At 55.4% G+C, this 21421-nt stretch overlaps 1 protein-coding gene across 1 annotated transcript in view; it reads right to left on the bottom strand.

Moving 5' to 3' along the window:
* PHACTR3 (phosphatase and actin regulator 3) overlaps window positions 1–21421 on the bottom strand; it is a 277100-nt gene that overhangs the window by 69728 nt on the left and 185951 nt on the right. The window contains exons 2-4 of the mRNA XM_007951516.1: window positions 14044–14205; window positions 11791–11868; window positions 1721–1900 (exon numbers count right to left, since the gene is read on the bottom strand). Of these exons, the coding sequence (XP_007949707.1) occupies window positions 1721–1900; window positions 11791–11868; window positions 14044–14205 (420 nt within the window). The remainder of the gene's footprint in view (window positions 1–1720; window positions 1901–11790; window positions 11869–14043; window positions 14206–21421) is intronic.

A 21421-nucleotide genomic window follows, 5' to 3' on the forward strand; every position in this document is an offset into this window, starting at 1 on the left:
TAGATGGACGGACAGATGGGGTGGATTGGCAGAATGGGTGGGTGGGTGGGTGGATAGGTGGATGAATGTATGGGTAGATGAATGGATGAGTAGGTGGATGGATGGATGTGTGAGTGGATGGGTAGGTGGATGGGCAGGTAGGTGGATGAATGCATGGATGGGTGGATGGGTGGGTGGATGAATAGGTGGGTAAATGAATGGATGGGTATAAGGGTGGATGGACTTAAGTGGACACAAGTAAGTAGATGGATGGGCAGTTGGATGGCTGGGTGGGTAGACGGATGGACTGATGAATACACAGGTGAGTGGATGGATGGATAGGTGGATGGGTGGATAGATGGGTGGGTAGGTGGGCAGATGGCTGCATGGGTACACAGGTGAGTTCATGGATGGGTAGATGGCTGCGTGGGTAGATGAGTGGCTAGGTGGGTAGATGGATGGATAGATGAATTCACAGGTAAGTGCATGCATGGGTGGATGGATCAGTGGACAGGTAAACGGACAGATGGGTCCACAGGTGAGCATGAGGATGGGTGGGTGGGTGAGTCCTGCAGTGCCTCTTCCCCACCCAAGCAACATTGCTTCCTACTTTCTCCATTCTTTTCCTGCCTCCAGCTTGTCACCTGCCCTCCCTCCTCCCATGTGCCCTCACCTCTAGTTTTATAGGGAAATGGAGGTTCTGCCAAAACTTCATGCCCCTTTTGCTCCTAGACCAGGGGTCACAAACCACAGCCCAGGGGCCAAATCTATATTTCAACCAGTCACACTCGTCGTGAGACACCAGGTTCAGTTCCAGCCCCTAAACTGTGCATGATATTGTCACGGCACGAACTCCCAGGAAGACCCAGGCACCTAGCTCGACAGCAAGGTCCACCAGCGATGCTGCAAACCTCAGCAAGCAGCAGTGCTTCAAATACCAGCAGCTTCTATGTTGGAGTCATGTCTTCCTCCCTCTTTTTCTCTGTTCCCCCTCCCCTGGCACCAGCAATAGTCCCGGTCCCTCCATGAAAGCAACAGCAGTCCAACCAGCTGCTCCACCAACAGGTCCTCAACATGACAGACACTGTGCCAAGTACGTCCCAGCCTCAGAACCATCCCAGTGTAGGTACTGTTAGTCTCCCCCTCTGTTAGAGGGGAAGCTGAGGCTCAGAGCAACATGCCAAGCACACCTAGGGGAGAAGGGGGGAACCTCAGCTTGAACCCAGAGCCCTGGCACTGCCCACCAGCTGCACTGCCTCAGCCTCTCCTGGAAAGGAGGCAGCACTGCTTCTTTGGGAGGGGACAGCCATGTTCTGTGGCCCGAGGCAGATGGGCCAGTCCCTCTGCCCTTGCCCTGTCCTACTGGACTGACATCTGTCTCAACACTCCCACAGGATAATCATTCCTTTGGAGAACACCTTCCTGCTTGCAAGTTCTCAGCAAAAATGCTCAGGCATCCGGGGAGGATGGTGGCAGGTGAGGTCCACCTGTGAAGACCTTTAAAGACCTAACTCATTGGTCATGCCAGATACGGATGGGAAGAGACAGTAGAGGAAAACTCCAGCAAATGCTCTAATTCAGCTCCATGGCAGAGCATGGCAGGCCTCAAAGATGGGGTGCACTGAGCCTCTAGGACCACTCCATGAGGCCCACTGCCCCAGCCAGGCTGGGGACCCCAGCTGCACCCCTGGCCAGTGGCCATCCTGCAGGCAGCTCCACCCACTCAGGTTCCAGCCAATACCTGCATCGTCAGGGTGGGCATCAGTAGGCAGCTGCTCATCCAAGGAGGGGAGGTCTGTCCCGGTGGCCAGGGGGCTTCCTGGCTGGGCATCGTCCAAGGTGAGGGCTTCCTGTTGGGGTGGGGACGGCTCACTCTGCATGCCTCGCGGGCCCCCACTGGGGTTGGCTTTGCTCTCAGCATCTGCAAGGAAGGCAGCTGTCAGGTGAGCCCCACCCCACCTGTCCTTTCATTCTCAGGAAGAACCTTCCTGCAGGGTGGATGGTGGGTCCAGGCACTCCCCACCTGGGAAGCCCACGCCACATCCCATCTTCCTAAGAAACACAGCAGGCGTCCTGACACATCTTGGCACTGGCCTCCAGGCCCCACCCTGGACAATCTCCAACGCCAGCACCTCGTGGGAGACTACATGGTGGCCCCCATCTTCCCCACCCAGATTTCACCCTCTGCTTTGCAAATGCCTGCCTGTTCTGACCCTGGCTTTAGCCAATGGGACACCAATGGGTTTGATATAAGCTGTGGCTTGATGAAGCACTTGTACACATCCACATGTCCCTTTGTATCTCTGCCCCCCATGGGGACATGCTGGCCAGCCTGCGGGAGGACACGAGAGATGGGGAGTAGGCCTGAGCCATCCCCATTCTGATAAGTAAAACTATCTCAGATTGGCTGATGGTGGACAACTCAAGACAGAGAGCAGGAGACCACTGAGCACCCCTGAGGTTCCAGGCTGGCGGTCCCACAGCATCACTATGGTCGCAGACGACCAAGGACCTCTGGCATCCACTGTTTGACCAGCAGTCACCCATCAGCAAATGTTCACAGATCACCTGCTGTGCGCCTGGCACCGTGATGGACCACGCGACTCTCGTCACTTGTCAGCAAACACAATCACCCACTGTGTGCCTGGCACTGTAATGGACCACCCAACTATCAGTCACCCATAAGCAAATGCTCACGGATCACCTACTGTGTGTCTGGCACTGTGATGGACCACCCAACTGTTGGTCACCCATCAGCAAATGCTCACAGATTAGCCACTATGCATGTGGCACCATGATAGACCACCCAACCATTGTCACCTGTCAGCAAACATTCACAGATCACCAGCTGTGCACCTGGTACCATGACGGACCACCCACAACTGTTGGTCACTGGTCACTAAACACTCACAGATCACCTATTGTGCTCCTGGAACTGTGACAGACCCTGGAAGGGCCAAGATGGATAAGACACAATCCTTGCCCCTGGGCAGCTCCCATCTGTGAGAAGGCCACTCAGATGACCACATGTGGCACCACAAGTCCTGGAATGGAGACATGGCCCAGGACCAAAGGGGGTACCACACAGGGGTCTTTCCAGAACAGATGGTGCCAAGGCCCCCAATAAGTCTTCAAGAGGGGCCTGGAGCTTCAAGGGCTGGCTCTGGCTGACAGTCCCCAGAGAGGTCCATGACTGATGAGGGGCTCAGCATGCGGGAGCATAAGGAAGTGGTCCTGGCCCACAAAGTGGTGGTCCAGAGGCCCAGCCCATTAACCACTACCACCCCTTCTCAGACCCAGCCACAGCCCGATGCAGAGTGCCCATGTGGTCCTCTGCAGACCCCCTCAGGCCTTGTGGCAGGTTTAGGGAGCAAGGTGCCAGGGGCAGAGCCACCAGGCAGCAGCAGTGTGGGGACTCTAACTTATCCTCCCTCTCCCAACCCCTGATGCTGTTTCCCCTCCTCGAGGGGGGCGGGAGGAGGAAAAGTTGATCAGAGCGGGGTCTCATGTGTGCAGATCAGCCTGGTACAAGCCTGCTGGCCCTGTGACCTGGAGCAGGCCCGTCACTCGCAAAAGTGCCCTGGTCCGGACACCTGGTTGGTCACCTAGGCGAGTGCCCTACCAACCACAGGTGGGATTCCCTTTGCTCATACAGCAAACTTTTCTGGGCCTCAGTATCAGCACCTAGAATGCTCTCTGGGCCTAAGCTTCCTTTCTCTTCCTTGTAAGGATATCCAAATAGATGTTGCTGAAGGTTGGGCAATCTATTTCCGAGGTGCCTCAGAAACCCAAGGAGGGGTCGCTAGGAGTCGGATGCGACTCCACAGGGTGTGTTGTCAGGTGCCACTGAGTTGGCTCCAACTCTTAGCGACCCCACGTCCAACAGAACGAAACCCCGCCTGGGCCTGCACCGTCCCCCAACCCTTGCTGTGCTTGAGCCCATCGCTGCAGCCACCGTGTCAGCCCATCTCGTTGAGGACCTCCTTCTCCTTCTCCTTCGTGTTAGGTGCCGTCAAGTTGGTTCTGATTCAGAGTGACGCTACGTACAACAGAACCGAGTGCGGCCCAGTCGGGCACCAGCCTCATTCCTGCTGCATCTGAGCCCATTACTGCAGCCATGCTCAGTCCATCTTGTTGAGGGCCTTCCCCTTTTTGCCTGACCCTCCACGTCACCAAGCATGATATTCTGCTCCAGGGAATGGTCCCTCCTGACAACATGACCAAAGTAGGTGAGGCGAAGTCCGGCCGTTCTCACTTCTGGGGAGCATGCCGCCTGCACTGCCTCCTGGACAGATCTGTTCACTCTTCCGGCGGGCCACAGTGTTTTCAGCATCCTTCACCACCACAACTCAAAGGTACGGGAGCTCCTTGTTTGTAAGATGGGGATGCTACCCCTACATCAGTTTGCGGAAGCAGTGTGAGGATTAAACGAGGTAATAAACGTGCCGTGCCTGGCCGACGGCACCACTCACGTGCTGGTTTTCATACTGTTGCTGATGCTGACATCTTTGGCTGAGGGTGATAGGGGAGGAAGATCTGACCTACTAGGCCTAGGCCAGTGTGTCCAGGGATGAGAGTAGGCCTTCAAGCTGGGGTGCCCACCCATCACCCCAGCCCCATGCCATGCCCCTGCACCCATGGGACCCTCCGAGGGACTACAGTTTGTAAGTATTGCTTATTCTGTTCCTTTACTGCTCTCAAAGGACAGCAGAGGGGATGACAGAGGGGCCACCCTGTCTGGGATCAGGGGGTTTGGGCCAGAGGGATCTCATCTAGATAACACAGACACACACCATGCACATACTCACATGCATTTATGTACACATGCACACTCATACCATGTACACACCTGTACACAAGACACACTCGCATGCACACATGTATATGCATGCACACATGCACTCACATCACACAAACTCACACCATGCACACATATGCACACATACCACGCACACACCCACATACACATATGCACACATGAACACAAAGACCATGCACATACATGCATGCATGCACCCACGCATACTCTCACCACACACATGCACACATGCACACACACCATTCACACATATGCATGTATACACACTTCACACAGCATGCACACATGTGCACAGGCATGCACATGTAGCATCATGTACATGTATGTATGCAAACATACACCCTCACACCATGCACATACACACATGCATGCATTTACACATGAATGCATTTGCACCATGCACACTCACACACATACATATATGCACACACCACACACACATGCATATATGCACACATGCACTCACACTGTGCACAGAAATGCACACATGCACTCACACCATGCACACAAATGCATGTGTGCACACATGTACACACACATGCATGCACACATACACAAATTCACTCCTTTGTGCTCATGCATAAACACACACACACACACACAAACCTGCCAGAGGGTCTAGGTAAGAGACCAGCACCTTTTCCCTGCAAAGGACCAGATGGTAACAACTATAGACTTGGGGGCTACATGCCATGTGATGAGACAGTCTTCTGATTTTTTTCTATCAAAACAAGATGTAAATGTGTCAAACACCATGCTTAGCTCATAGGCCATATCTGATATGCCACTACAGTTGGCCGACCAGCCTCTGGCTGAGACAAAGGGCTAGACACAGGCAAGAAAACTCACCATGTAGACAAAATTCAGCACCATAGAGAAGACCCCACACACGTGTACGTGCTATATACATACCCAAACAATGCACTACACAAATGCATAAGTGCATGAGTGTGCACACATATACATGCATCCCACACATGCACTACATGCACACATGCAAACGTGTGCAGACACCTTGTCCCCACACTTCTACCACACAGATGTGACGCAGACTTGGCTGGGCCTTGTCCAGTCCCCCTGAGGACCGCCTGCCTCGCGTCTCAGGTCAGTGAGCACAGCACCAGGGTATCAGCACTTTTTATATCTGCCCATGATGGAGCCGCAGGGCGCCTCTCTCGTGGCAGATTCTCGTACACGTCACCCACGAGGAGCGTCCCAGCCCTTGGGGGTACGGGGGGATGACAACGGCTGACGCTGCCTGAGTGCTGATGAGCTACAGAGACGTGGACCCAGCACATCCCGAACCTGTGCTCCCAGAGTTTCACACTGCTCTGCTGCCACAGGGCAGACACAGAATCTAGATCGGAGGCATGTGCTGCCACTGCCAATCTTCATAAAGGACAATGCCGGGCCTCCATCAACACCGTCATCCACAGCAGCGATCGCAGGGTCACGACCAAGAACCTGGAAGGTCCACAGGCCTCCAGCCTTTCCTGGCACAGATCCTCCCGTGTCATCCACGTGCATGCACATACAGAGTACACACATCCGCACATCTGTGCACATGCATAAGCCACACACACGTTAGTCAGTGGCCTAACGGAGGCTCCCACCAGCACAGCATCCCACATTCCTCCCCTGCGCTGGCAGGACTTTCCGGGACTGTGCTCAGCCCTCCGGCTCCTGAGCAGGCTCAGTGAAAGGTCACGGCTCCCAAAATAGCCCTGGTAGCAGAGCTGTTGCTAAGAGATGTGGGGGAGGAAGGTGGTGGGCGGCCCATCCCGGCTCCTCTCACTGTGCGGGCCACGCCTCCTCCAGCCCGCCCCCAAGCCAGCCAGCTGCCTGTGCTGCTCTGGTGCCCTCTGCTTCCCAGGGCTGGGAGCCTGGGTGTGCACAAAGCAGCCACGGGAAGGGGTGCACCCTGTACACATCCACCCACGGCACACACTCCCACACAGGCCTGCATGCACAGTACACACACAGTGCACACACTACACGTGTGTGCACACACACAGGCACAGATCTACCCATGTCACTGTGTGCATACACAGAGAACACACATCCACACATCCATGCACACAGATAGCCCACACACATTTGCATATGCACATACATGCACAGTGCACACATGTGCACCCACATCACACACCAGTGCAATGCAAACACAGCTACACGTGTATATACATATAGACCCACATGCATGTGTACAGCATGTATAGCCTCACACATGCACACTGCACACATGCCTGTGTAGATGCAGTGCAGCCACAGTGAGGTGGTGTGCCCTACACATACCCACACACATGCACACACCCTCCCATGTGTGTGCACACAAAGCACACCCAATGTACCCTGTGCATGTACACACATGGGCACAGATCCACCCATGTGCATACACAGGGCACACACATTCACATACCTGTGCATATGTGTAACCCACCCACATGCACATGTACTTGCACACACATGCACAAACTCAAACATGCACAGTGCACACACATGCACATACATGTATATCCCACATGCACACTCCCTACCCCACATCTCTACTACACTGACACGAGACAGACTTGGTCGGTCCCCAAGGACCTCCCACCTTGTATCTTAGGTCAGTGGGCACAGCACCAGGGTACACCATGCTTTTAATATCTGTTCAATGATGCAGCTTGAAGTGCCTTAAGTTATTTAGGAAAGCACCCCGTCACCACAGACCAGAAGATGGAGAGTCACTTAGGAACATGAGTGGCAATGTCTGGCAGTGAATCCCACAGGCTCATTCATGACTGATTTCCTCTGGGCAGGGCAGCCTGTGCAGAGCCGTGGGCACACGTACATAGCAGAGATGACTTGCAGGGTTAAGTGGCTCATAAACACCCATATCAATGGCATAATATATGCTCCCCTTCCAGAGCAGGGCAGATCCGGGCCCTGGAACCAGGCTGAGCCCCCGTTTGTGGGTACCCTCTTGCAGGTCTTACCTGAGGGCAGCTCGCCATGTCACATGCTCTATCTGTCCTACAGGCAAACCTTGGGGCCACCTGACAGTGTGTGTGTGTGTACACACCTGTGCATGTGTGCTGGGGGGCAGAGTTGGGTGGCATTCCTAGGGCTCATCCTGGCTCAGAAAGTTCAGGAGTGAGTTCTTGGGGAGTCTTGGAGAATCTGAGGGGCAGACTCACACAGTGTACACTGTGTGTGCACACATATGGGAAAATGTGTCCATGTGTGTGGGGATGTGTAGGGTGCACACCCCTCACTGTGGCTGCACTGCATCTACACAGGCACACGTGTGTGTGTGTGCGTGTAGTGTATGCGTGGGGGTATACATATTTGCATGCGCACATGCGGGTATATATGTATATATGCACGTGTGTCTGTGTGCATTGTGTTTGTGATGTGTATACATGTGTCACTGTGCGTGTTGGAGTGTGTGCATGCATGTTGCTATGCATGTATGCGTTTATGCATGTGTGGGTGGGTTCTACATGTTCACAGCCTCACCATCACCTCCTCAGCCTCCCAGACATCTCATCCCACAGCAGGTGCAGTGACGGAGAACGGCCACAGGGGCGCACTCCTGCTGCAGGGACAGCCACCACTCTGGCAGAAGGTGGCGCTCAGGGGATGGATTTGTGGATTCCTTAACCCAAACTCAGGAACCACCTCCTCAGCATCCTCACACCACCAAACCCCCAGCCTCCGAAAGGGGAGGGGCCTGCCCTCCCACCTGGTGCGCTGGTCCTCAGGTCCAACCCTCCTGGGCTGGGCAGCAATAAGGCACCTGTGGTAACCACTCCCATGGGCCCACACAGGCCCACAGGACCCAGGCCAGGGTCAAGTCAATGGGGCAGTGGCTGGCCTAGAGCTCGCCTCAGCCCTGCCTGAGCAAAAGCATTTCTTGGCAAGTAAACGACAGGAACACATCGCAAGGGACATATTAGCTTGCACAGTCTCTGCAAACGTCTTCCTACTTCCTATTGTTGCTGTGTGTTTGTACAGGACACACACACACACGCACATACACACACACGGTAAAGAGCCCACACGGTACAGAAAGGGGGTCCAGTGTGAAAATGTGTCTCCCGCTTGCTCCCCTCCCCAGAGGCAGCCACAGTGGGAGGCTGCCCATGGCTGTGGACAAGGTCCGGGCTGATCCACCCAGTCCACTCGCCCTGTGGGCCAACCCCAGGCTCCCTCAGGTGCTGGGACATGAGGTCACTCAGCCTGCTCTTAACAGAGTCTGGAGTTTTCTCGGTTTTGTCCATGTCCAGGACTTACTGAAAGGAGCACTCAGGGACCCTTTGGGCCCAAGCCCCCTCCCCCTCTCCACCCTCTCCTTCCTAACACCCCACCCACCACGCAGCACTCGGGATTCCTTCCCTCACCCTGCCCCCAAGCACCACAGGGCCTCTGCACACGTGACTCCTGTGGACTGGACGGCTCCATCCTGGCGGCACGTGAGCGAGGGGATCCGAGTATGGAGATATTGAAGCCCGCTGGGTCCCACTCTAGAACATCTGATGGGACTGTGCTGCCACGAGGTTTTGAAAGCACCCCCCAAATTCTAACGGGCAGCAGACTCAGGAACCAGCCTGCTCTCCTCCCGACCACCTTGGGTCTTGCTGACACACCCCTCCCTGAGCCCCTGGCTGGGTCAGGCCTCGTGGCATGTGCTTAGGGTGCCCGAGCCTTTCCTTCCCCACACTCTGCCAGCCTCAGCCTATGTGTGTGCTTGTGGCTCTCCTAATATGCGCCCTGGGGGAGCACTACTGGCTCATCTGTGAGCCCTGCAGTGAGCCTGCAGCCTGGTGCGCAGTAGTTGTGGCTGAGAGTTTGGGGAGCTCCCGTGTGTGTGCGTTCTGAGCTCAGGAGTGCAGACGGTGCCCCAGGCCCCGCCAGGGCCCTGACCACATTGCACAGCAAGAGGGAAGGAGAGACCCGAGCAGGAGTCGGCAAGCGTCGGCCTTCCCGGTGAGTCACGAGTACTTTCTACATTTTCAGCGTTATGATCGAAAGGACTGTAACAGCTACAACACTTAACCCTGTGTGCAATTCAGATTCTAGCTTCCACAGATGCTTGGCAGGCACACAGACATGCTCATGCGTTCATGCATCATGGATGCTTTCACGCCACAGTGGCAGGGTCCAGTCATTGTGGAAGACCTCAGTGACCTGCAAAGCCAAACGTTTCCTCTGTGACTTTACAGCGAGAATGTGCTGGCCCCTGATCTACAGTAAGCTCCTGAGAGAGCAGGCGGGTGACACCCCTGTAAACATGGGGTGCCTGCAGCAAGGGGCCCACAGCATCAGGACCAGGCTCTCCATCACAGCTCCAAGCATCCATCTCTGGGCCTCAGTTCTAAGTCCATGAGACGAAACCAGTGTTCAAAACTTCCGAGTTCCAGAACGACCGCCTCACTGTCCTCCCTGTGACTTTTCATCTGTCACTTGACTTCTGTCAGAATCAGACTGACTTTTCTCTTTATTCTTGATTCATCATGATACTGCTTTTCAGGGCAGAAGACAAGCAGGCCTCACACAGATTCCATTTCTCTTCCCCAAAGAGCCCTGGTGGTATATCAGTTCAGTGCTCAGCTTCTAACTGAAAGGCTGGTGGTTCTGCAGGAGACACCTGGCAACCTGCTCCCATCAGGATCACCGCCAAGGAAACCCTACGGGGCTGCTCCATCACATGGGGTTGCCGTACTTTGGACTCAGGGGCACAACAGCAAGATCAAAGGACTGGTGGTTGGCGACATACTCAGAATGCAAGCGTCGGGGACTGTTTATTCCACGTGAATTAAAACAGTGCCGATTTCAGCAAAGACCTTCCTCCAGACCTGAGTGTGGAAACTGCAGCACGGCTAGGATGCACAGGCCCTGCAGACAAGCTCGCTGCCGCACACACTTCACTACCAGCTGAAGCCTCTTGCCCTCAGTGCTCGGCAGAGCAGCAAAGCAGTGGACCCTGCATCCCTAGAAGGAAAGTGGTGCCCACAGGTTCGGGCCAGAGGTGGGCTGGTGGGCCTGTCAGGCAGGCCAGGGCACCCGTTCGCTCCTGATGCCTTCCTAACTCCAGGTACTTTGAGTGGATTCCAATGACAGTGTGATGTGTTAAGGCTGAAAGGGAGAGATAGGAATCTGATGATTCACATCACCCTTGGGAACTGGCTCTGGGAGGCTGGAGCCCTTAAATATGCAGCAAGAGCTAGGTCTGGCTCCAAAGAGAGGTCAGCGGGCCAGTGAGATGCTGGGGAACTTCCACCCAAGCCTTAGAGCCTCTGAGCTCTAGAAGCCTCGAGGAGTCCACACCACAGTCCCAGCCCTGGGCCTGCCGCCTGCGGACACCAGTCTCGGAGAGCGGGGAACTTGGAGAACGGAAGAATCTTGTCAATTGACTGGACTAGGGATAACGCAGTGAATCAGACGTGCAGACGCCACGGCGGAGACCCAGAGAGCAGAAGGCCACCTCCCAGACCCTCCAACCCCCTTCTCAGGGCTGCAGGGAAGGAGCAAGAGATGAGGGTGGCACGTGCTCAGGCAGCTCGGGGTGCACAGTGGGTGCCGGTGAGAGAAGGGACGGCAATTTGCCCAAATCGAGGATTAAAACGGGACCGGGAAAAGAAATTGAAATCGAGAAAACGACACGTAGTGCTCCCGATTAGGAGGAATCATGGCGAACCGTTAGCTGATCCACATCCCGCTCTGGAAAGCAATTAGCCAACTAACCAAGTCAGCCCAGGGCCCCAGCAGGAGGCGCCATCCCACTCACGGATGGGCTCCCAGGGACCCACCGGGAGGCGCCGTCCCACTCACGGATGGGCTCCCAGGGGCCCCTGCGGCTGACCTATTGAGTCCTCGACTTGGGAGATTTCTCCGAGTCTCCATTTGGGGTCAAGGCCCTGTCGGAGAGTGGGGTGCCTCTGAGGTCAGCTCCGCCCCCCAGTGGGCTCCCACGCGCGCAGCTCGGCCTGCCGGGCACCGCCACTTACCCTGCTGCATCATCTCCAGCAGCCCCTTCTTGATAAGCTCCTCTCGACCTTGCCTGCCGGCCATCTTCTTCTCCAAGGCTGCACGACACACGAACGCAAGGTCAACATGGCCGCGGGGCCCACGGCGAGCCCCGCCAGCACCGAGGCCCACCAGCACCGCCCTCGTGTTTACAGAAAGGACAGGGACGGAACAGGTGAGCTCGGGGCAGAAGGCCTGGGCCGCTGGGGGTGGTGCCGTGTGCCCAGCAGTCCTGAGGACTCTTACCAAGCGGTCCTTTGGGAATTGTACACAAAACAGTGTGAGGAAGGCACCTTCAGGGGACAGCAGGGACCAGCGGTGACATGTCTGAAAAGCAAGGTCCCTCCCCAAGCTGGCTCCCCTGCCCATGCCCACCCTCCACCAAAGCCCCTTTGCTCACCGGCTGAGAACAGCAGCCTCGCTGTGCCCCAACGCCCCACGGTCCTCCCTCTGCCCAGCACCCCGGGGCCACTTTTTTGTGGTTCCCATGAGCCTATGTCCCACAGGCTGATTCCCTCCCTCTGGCCACAGACCACAGTCCTTCCTGCAGGTTTCCCACCAGAGACCCTCCCCAGTAAATCCCAGGTTAGTGGCTCAGAAAGTCAGCTAAGCTGGGAGTGCCTTTCCTCGGCCCCTAGCCTCTGGAGTAGCTCCTCTCCACTCCCTATCCAGGCGCTAAAGGGAGCCCTGGTGGTGCAATGGTTAAGTGCCCAGCTGCCAACCTACAGGGTGGTGTTTGAAACCACAGCAGTTCCGTGGCAGAAAGGCCTGGCAGTCCGCCTCTGCGGGCATGACGCCTGGGAGGCCCTCTGGGGCAGCCCTACTGTCACGTGGCGTCACCATGAGTTGGCATCAGCTCCAGAGCACCCAGCAAACACCACTCAAGCACCAAAGGCACCCTGCACTGGCCCCCGGCCGCGCGCCGCCTGTGTCCTCCGCCCCTGTCACAGGCTGGTCTCAGGCCTGCAGCTGATCATCACTTTTTGGCCCCAACTTTCCAGAAAGCACTATTTGTCTAAACTCCAATTTCCAAACACAAAATCAAGGAAGCCCCTGGATCCTGACTCGGGAGGCATAGACGCGCCCCTGCTCTGGAGCCCGGGCAGTGGGCGTGAGCTGTATGAACGGCTGCCCTGTGGTAAGAGCCACGTGACAACAGCCCAGCGTCAGCCCTGCCTCCTGGAGCTTAACATCTAGCGCTAGGGGGAGGCCGACCACAGCAGGTCACAGCCACACTGTCCTTCAGTGGTTCCAAAGACACTTACTGAACTCCTGCTAGGAGCCGACGCTGTGCTAGGGGCTGGGGTGCCCGGAGGGACTAAACCAACCCCACCCCACCCCCACGGGGTGTGGGATCCAGGGGGGCCAAGCAACACGGACGCAATGGTTGAGAGGCTCTTCAACTGAATGGGCTAATAAGACGCTCATCCAGCCCCCATCGTGGCCGGGCACTGCGCGAGGCGCTGGGACCAGACAGGCCTGGCTTCTGCCCAAGGTCAGCATGTTCTGTGAGGACAGTGCCACCTATGAGTGGGGTGCACGGGGTAACCCAGGACTAGAGGACATTAAGCGGCAGGGTTCTGGGGAAAGCAGACTTGGCCTGGGACACCCCGCCTCCCAGTGAGAAGGAATACTCCAGGGCTCGTGGCCACACTGAGGGTGGGACCTGAATCACTTGGCAAGCCCTCAGACCCAGCACAGCCTAGGCCCTGACCTGAGCCCCTCCCCCCCCAGACGAGTTCCCTGGACCTCTAGCGGCCCCACGCCCCCACCTGGACACCAAGCCAGACCAGCTACCCTGGATCTCTGGGGACGAACGCAGGCCCGTTTGGTCAAAACTCCTCAGGCCGTCCCAAGTGGCCACAGACGGGTGGGACAGGTCAGAGCTGCTCAGAGTGTGGTCAGCAGGGGCTTGTAAATGCCAGTGTCTCGGCTGCCCACGTGCCCTGAGCCAGGTCTGTTTTCAATGAGGTCCCCAGGTGGCCTGTGTGTGCCTCAAGCCTGGAGCCTCCCCCCGCGTGGGGAGTGGATGACAGGTTGCACGGTGCTGACTGGCCCCAGTCCGTGGGGTGGCTGGCTGGAGCCTGGAGAGCCAGTGGAGGGAGGTGGCCTGGAGGGAGGTGGGCAGCTCCTGGCCGCGGGCGCCCCCAGGACAGCCTGCCCCCCACGGCAGCGGGCTCTGCGGCACCCGTGCCGGTGATGCGCCCCGCCGGCCCCGCCCCTCGCGGGCTCACCTGAAGTCGTCTGTTTCAGCTTCTCGTTTTTCTTTTTCCTCCATTTCCAGGGCTTGAAGATCCGGCCCAGGGTGGCCAGCTTGCTGTTCCTCCGCACAGGGGGGGTTCGGGTCCCTGAGATCAGGCACTCGGAGCGCACGGGGGGTGTTCGGCCCAGCTCATCTGCAAACATGGGGGCCCGGTGACCACCGGGCCCCGAGATTCCCCGTAGGGCACCCCTCACCCCCAGGGGCCACCAGCTTCTCCAATGCCTCAAGCACACGGGCGTCATCCGGGAAAGGAGGCCGAGGTGTGCTGGGTGGCACACCAGCTCGCGGCTGTGGCCCCTCCCTGCCCGTGGTCAGCCCTCCCCAGGGTCCCTCCGACATTTGTACGAGCCCACAGCCCAGCCCTTCCGGCTCAGACCTGTGCACTGCTGGGCCAAGGCTGCTTTCCCGCCAGACCTGGTTTTGCCCAATAAACATCAGTCAGCCAGCCCAAATCTCCTTCCTCCAGGAAGCCCCTCCTCTCCCTCCTGTCTGAGACCAGGCTCTGAGGGTGGCAGGACCTTCTGGGATCTGCCCTTCCTGGGCCCGGTGTGTCTGGGTGCAGCCTCAGGCCCTTGCCTAGGGCTGCCCGGCAGGACCTCTGCAGGGCAGGGCAGGGAGCAGCCCTGCTATCCACCCCTTCCGTGTGCAGGAAAATGAAGCCACCTGAAGAAGCACTGTGGGGTCTGTCGGATAGGGTTACTATGAGTCAGGATCGACTCAGCAGCAGTGGACTTGGGTTTGGTGGGGTGCGGTGGAGGTGGGGCTCTGGCTGCTCCATTTATCATGAAGTGACCAAGTGCACACCCACTCGTGGGCCTGGCTGAGCAGCTGCCCACAGGCTCAGTGGCCCACGGCAGACTGGGACAGAGGAGGGCAGGCCTGTGTGTGTAGGTGGGGACTGTCCAAGAGAAATGGGGAAGCCAAGAGAAAGAGAGGCACTGAGCCCCAGAGCAATGCCACCCATGTGGGGGTTGATGGTCTGCGGCCAGCACACTCGGAGAAAGTCCTGCAGGACCACAGACCGAGTAACGCTGGCCGCGTGGGGCTGAGAGAGGGAGCCTTCACACACCATGGGCTGCTCTGTGGTGTACGGTATGTCAGTTTGTAACGAAGATTAGCTGAAATGGAAAATAACCTGCAAACAACAAGATGGCCAAGTTCCAGAACTGTGGGACATCTTCATCAGCTCACCCTGGACCCAACCAACGGTCATGGCAGAGCGGAACCCAGGCTGTCCATGGATGGGGAAGTCCCGTGTTGTGCTGTCCCCGCCCCCCATCCTCATGACACCAGGAAGGGGAGTTTCCGGTTTTTATCTCCCAGTGTGTTTGTGGAAGTCACAGACCTGCTGGTGTCCCCAGCACAGTGCCCAGCCCTTCAGTCCAGACCTCAGACCTTGGCCAGGACCCACCTACCCAACACACACTCATGAATACACACTTGTACACACATGCACATGTACACTTCCACCACCCCGAGCCTGCAGCCTCCTGTCAGCCTCCCACGGCCAGGGCCAGGGCGTGTTCGATCGGTTAACTCTGCCAGCACCTGGAGGAGGAGTCTGGCAACCCCGAGTTTACAGAGACCCCAGGAGCTCCCAAGGGACAAGCCCATGCTGAGGGGCAGGACTGCAGAGAAGCAGCGAGCAGGCCAGGTCATCCGGTGGAAGGGGTCGGGGGCTGGGGCCTGGGGCGGGCTGTCACCTGTGCATCCAGTGATGGGTCTGCAGCCCCCCTTCCCACTCGAAGCCAATGCCACCTGCTTCCCTAACGAGGCCCCTTGGGGCCCATCCCAAAGCCAGGTCTGCAGAGCTCAGGGAAGGAGAGCCACTCTGGAGTGCTGTCCAAGTCTGAGTGCACAACACCTCACAAGCCAGGGTCTCTCCGCTCTCCAGACCTCAGACCTTGGCCAGGACCCACCTACCTGACACACACTCATGCATACACACATGTACACACAGCCCTTCTGGACTCCTGAAGGGTTCTGTCCGCTTAGCCCTCAGTTTCCCCACCTGTCAAATGAAGACTATAATCATCCCTGATACCCAAAGTGGACAGGAAGATTCAGTGTGGCCCCAGTCACGAGGTGACATAAAGTCTCGGAACAGAAGAACATATGCAACTCACGCCACACTGACAGCACGTGCCAACACGTGACAGCACATGACAACATGTATAAACATCATCCTCTGCTTCTAGTCCTCCCTGCCATCCTGACTGCAGAGCACACAGTGGCTTTAGGGGAGTCCTCCAGCCCCTCTATAAATACAGTAACAGCCATCAGCGGGGGGGTCACTTGTGCTTTCTCTGTGCCAGCCGCTGTCCTGAGGCATGATCTACTTTCACCCTCTCAACAAAGCCGGGACATGGGGACTGCCGATACCCATGAACAGCTGATCAAACCAAGGCTCAGAGCAGTGCACCATTTCATCGAAAGTCACACAGCGAGACGCAAGGGGTGGGGCACGACCCGAGCAGCCTCGCTCACGTCCAGAGCCTGTTCGTGTCCCTGCACCCTCCCTACGGTGACAGCATTGACTTACCATCCAGGACACAGAGGGATGGGACTCCAAGACCAGAGGCAGAGACCAGGAACTTTGGCCAGCAGGGGTGTGTGTTCATGCCTGTTTTCTATTTTATTTGGGTTTGTTTTATAGCAGCTTCATTTGTTGTTGTTCATTGCTGTCAAGTTGATCCCCACTCATACGTGGACCCCACGTATATAGACATAGACCCCACTTACGTAAAGTAGAACAGTGCACTGCAGAGTTTTCAAGGCTGCCCCTTCCGGGAGCAGGTCACCAGAACTTTCCCTGAGCACCTCTGAGTGCATTTGAACTGTCGATCTCTCAGCTGGCAGTCAAGCAGTTAATGGTTGGTGCCACTGGGACTCCTGCTACAACAGCCTTATCGAGCTACGACCCACAGGCCATGCCATTAACCCGCTGAAGTGCAGGCAGTGCCAGACTTTGACATTCTCGAGTTACGACAAACTGTACTTACGACTCTCGTTCGTGCATTTTATCATTAGTAGTATGTGTGTATGCACACACAGGTGAACATATCTGTAAATTTATATGTAATGCTTCCAACCACCAAGAAAAATAAGGGTCAGATTTATAAAGGTACTAGTAATAAAAGGCAATAATGAAAACAACAAAAAAAGAGGTAAAGGATTTAGGTGAGAACTGACTCAGGATGGAGTTAGTGCCATGTGGACACAATGCACTGGTTCCTTGTCTACTCAGAGCTGTGCAGCCATCACCACGCTCCGTTTCAGGACACGCCATCAGTCCCAAACCCCCATGTCCATCAGCACTCACTCCCTGTTTGTCCTCGACTCTCAGCTACCGTGACTGTGCCAAGAGCCATGTCCACAGTCCGTAAAGCAACTCCACGCGGAGAAGGCCACTCTACTTGTGACGAGCTCAGGGGTTCCTGCTAACGGACATCTGCCTGCTCACTCGGCAAACCGCCCAGGACAGACACAACAAGGTTCTCCACCTGGCTCTCATTAGTGACCCACTTACCCAGCACCTGGCACCCATGGGGTACCCGGAATGGTGGGTGAGGGGTGACATCCTCTGCCACCATCTCCCCCAGCCCCACACTCCTCACCCCTTCTCCTCCTGACGTAGTTTATTCCATGTGATTTTGCCTTGCCGTCCTCCACCCACGACTCCAGATGGGAGCAGAACTGCATGTGCCAAGGGGCCCAGGAGAGCTGGCTGTCCTGGAGCCATTTCTGGCACGATGAGAAGACAGCTGGCCAGGGCTCTCCAAGCCCTCCACGCTGTCTGGGAGATGAAGAGAGAGATCCTTGGAGATGAAGGAGATTGTCACTGCTTTGCTCACACCTCACCTAGTTCTGCAAAGGACCTGCAGCAGTACTAGGCACATGCAACAAGAGGAAGTCAGTAGTCAAGGACTTCAGTGGCAGGGGTCCCAACCAGGGGGTAGGAGAATCCCCACAAGAGACACCACAGGTCGCCAGAGTTTCCTAGTGGCCAAAGCAAAGAGAGAAGTACATAGAATAGCCTTCCAATCAGATCCAGAATCCAGCTGTCTGTCACTTCCATCTGTGATCTTTGTCCAAACCCCCACAGTCTCTAACACAGAGGTCTGCACCGACTTCAAATTGATACCCCCGTGTCCACTCTCACATTTCTACAATGGATCATGTGCTCCTCAAATGCTGTTCTCATGAGCTGGTGTGGACTCAGCCCTAACCCACGCGGAGCCCCGCACAACAAAACAAAGCACCGCCTGGTCCTGCCACCCCCATGACACGGCTGTTGTGACGGGTTTTCAGAAAGCTGTCAGGCCCTACTTCCTGGTCCATCTTAGTCTGGAAGCTCCACTGAAACGTGTTCAGCATCCTAGGAATGTGCACATCTCCATAGACAGACCCATGGAGGCTACACACGAAGGAGCACCGGTTGGGAATCAAACCCGGGTCGCGCTAATGGAAAGCGAGAATTCTGCCCTCACTTCTTCGACAGATACACCAGCAGAACATCAACAGGCCATGGCCAGAAACTCCAGCTGGATTCAGAAGATGACACGGAACAAGGGATATCACTGCTGATGCCAGATAGATCTTGGCTGGAAGCAAAGAAAACCAGAAAGATGTTTACCTGTGTTTTATTGACTATGCAAAGGCACTCGGCTGTGTGGATCATAACAAATTATGGATAACGTTGAGAAGAATGGGAATTCCAGAACACTTAATTGTACTCATGAGGAACTTGTACATAGACCAGGAGGCTGTTGTTTAAGCAGAACGAGGGGATGCTGCATGCTTTAACATCAGGAAGGGAGTGTGTCAAGATTGCATCCTTTCACCACACTTATTCAATCAGTATGCTGAGCAAATAATCCAAGAAGCTGGATATCAGGATTGAAGAAGCATGGGCATCAGGATTGGTGGAAGACTCATTAACAACGTGTAATATGCAGATGACACAACCTTGCTTGCTTAAACTGAAGAGGACTTGAAGTACTTATTGATGAAGATTAAAGACCACAGTCTGCAGTGTGGATTACACCTCAACACAAAGAGAACAAAAATCCTCACAACTGGACCAATCAGCAACATCATGACAAATGGAGAAAAGATTGAAGTTGTCAGGGATTTCATTTTTCTTGGATCCACAATCAATACCCATGGAAGCAATAGTCAAGAAACCACACAATGTATTTCATTGGGCAAATCTGCTGCAAAAACCTTTTTAAAGTGTTAAAGAGCAAAGCTGTCCCTCTGAGGACGAAGGTGACCTGACCCAAGCCTTGGTGTTTTTAAATCACCTCGTATGCAAGCAAACGGTGGACAACAAACAAAGAAGCAAACAGAAGAGTCGATGTGTTTGAATTAAGATGCAGGTAAAAAATACTGACTATTCCACAGACTGCCAAAACAACGAACAACTCTGGATGATTGTGAGGATGCCCAGGGCTGGACAGAGTTCTGTTCTGTTATACTCAGGTGGCTATGAGACAGAGCGGACTTGGTGGCACCTACCAGCAAGAAGCAGTGCCATGTCACCTTCCTTCTTGACATGCCCTCCCCAGTGGCTTTCCTTCCCATCGAGGACAAAACACAAATGATTTGCCACGCCCACCAACCCCTCCCACTGTCCACAGACTTCACGTGCCTACTCTCCCACAGATGGCTTATCATCCTCATTCCTGCCAACCCACGTGGAGCGAGTGCACTGACATGTGGCATGTGTGTTAGCATGCAGCATACACACATAGAAACCAGTGTGAGGAAGATGTAGGAAGGCTGGTCCTGGCACAAGACAGCCTGGGCCACATCCCAGCTCCAGCATCTCCTGATGGAGGCTGACGTGCTGCCCGGTGCCCCTCTCCACCCTGTATCCTCATTGCCACGGCCTTTCTGCAGGCAGGCCCACTCGCTTCGACCAACTGCATGTGGGTGGAAGAGACGGCGTTTGCTGAGACAGAAGATGAACACTCCATGACAGCCCAATGGGCCAAGCAGGGAGAGACACGTGAGCAGAGGCATCCCAGCCACCACACTGAACCATAGAACCCAAAGCTACCCTGCCCAGCCCAGATCGCAAAACCCAGCTAACCCGCACACTCAAACTGCAACTTTAGTTGAAATCACTGTTTCTGGGTGGTTTGCAATGACAGGACAGCTCACACCAGGCTGTGAGAGGGACAGTAACTTATTTCAACACTCTGTGCCTCAGTGTCCTCATCTGTCATCTGGGGATAACAGCTCTGAAGACTGAATAAGTGAGTGCAGTGAACGTTCTCAGAAGATGCCCACCATGCAGTGAGCATCTGCCACTATGAGAGTTAGTACCTCGTCCTCAGCACGAGGCTAAGGACCTTTTACATCCCATCCTCATCTCAACCCTGTCAGGAAAAGACATGAAGAAATGAGGCCCAGAGAGGTTAAGTAACTTACACAGAACAGACGCATGAGCAGAAGCGAGACGTGACTCCAAGTCTGCCGACACAGCTGAGGCACAGCGTGTGAAAACGCCACCAGAGGACGGTGTTGGGCGGGGCCAGCCACAGTGCCTCCTCTGTACTGCCCCGCTTGCTCTGCCTTAGCTCATTTATTCCTCCATGTTTTCTTGAGCACCTAGGTACTTCTGAAAATCAAGCAATGAAGACCCCCGGGATCGCAACGGGCCAACCCACAACCAATCATGGGGCTGGCATGGAGCTGGACAGCATTTTCTTCTGCCATGCACAGGGTTGCTAGGGCTCCAGACTGTGTCAGGAACTAGGGACATGAAAACAAACAAAACACACAGGCACTATACACCTGGGCCTCCAACGCCATGAAGGAGATGGGTGGACCCCATATGCACACATGCCAGTGTGACAGTGGATGGCTGCATGCTCACTCGGTGACCACGCGAGATGCCACAGATGAACTCCATGGAATATGACCACGGCACACACTGTGTGCTGTGAGTGTGGTTGGGTGAGGACACGTAAGGGTGTAAGTGTGCACAAGAGGTGAGCGTGTACATACATCAGGTATGTACACATGGGATTGAGTGTGTGTGTGTTTGTATGTATGTTGGTGGGTATGTACTTGGTGTGTGTACACTTAGGTGTGAGGATACATAAACATGGATAGGTGTGTTCGTATGGGGTCAAGTGTGTGTACATGGGTGGGTGTGCATGTATAGGTGGGTATGTTCATGGGTGGATGTGTATATACTGGATGTACATGTATGTGGGTAGGCGGATTTATAGCTAGGTGTGTGGACATGGGTATAGGTATGTACTGGGGTGACTGTACATGTTTATAGGTGAGTATGCATATAATGGATGGGCACATATGGGGTTAAGAGTGTGTGT

The sequence above is a fragment of the Orycteropus afer genome, unplaced genomic scaffold (assembly GCF_000298275.1).
Source record: "Orycteropus afer afer isolate SDZICR_OR568_19922 unplaced genomic scaffold, OryAfe1.0 scaffold00295, whole genome shotgun sequence".
NCBI lineage: Eukaryota > Metazoa > Chordata > Mammalia > Tubulidentata > Orycteropodidae > Orycteropus > Orycteropus afer.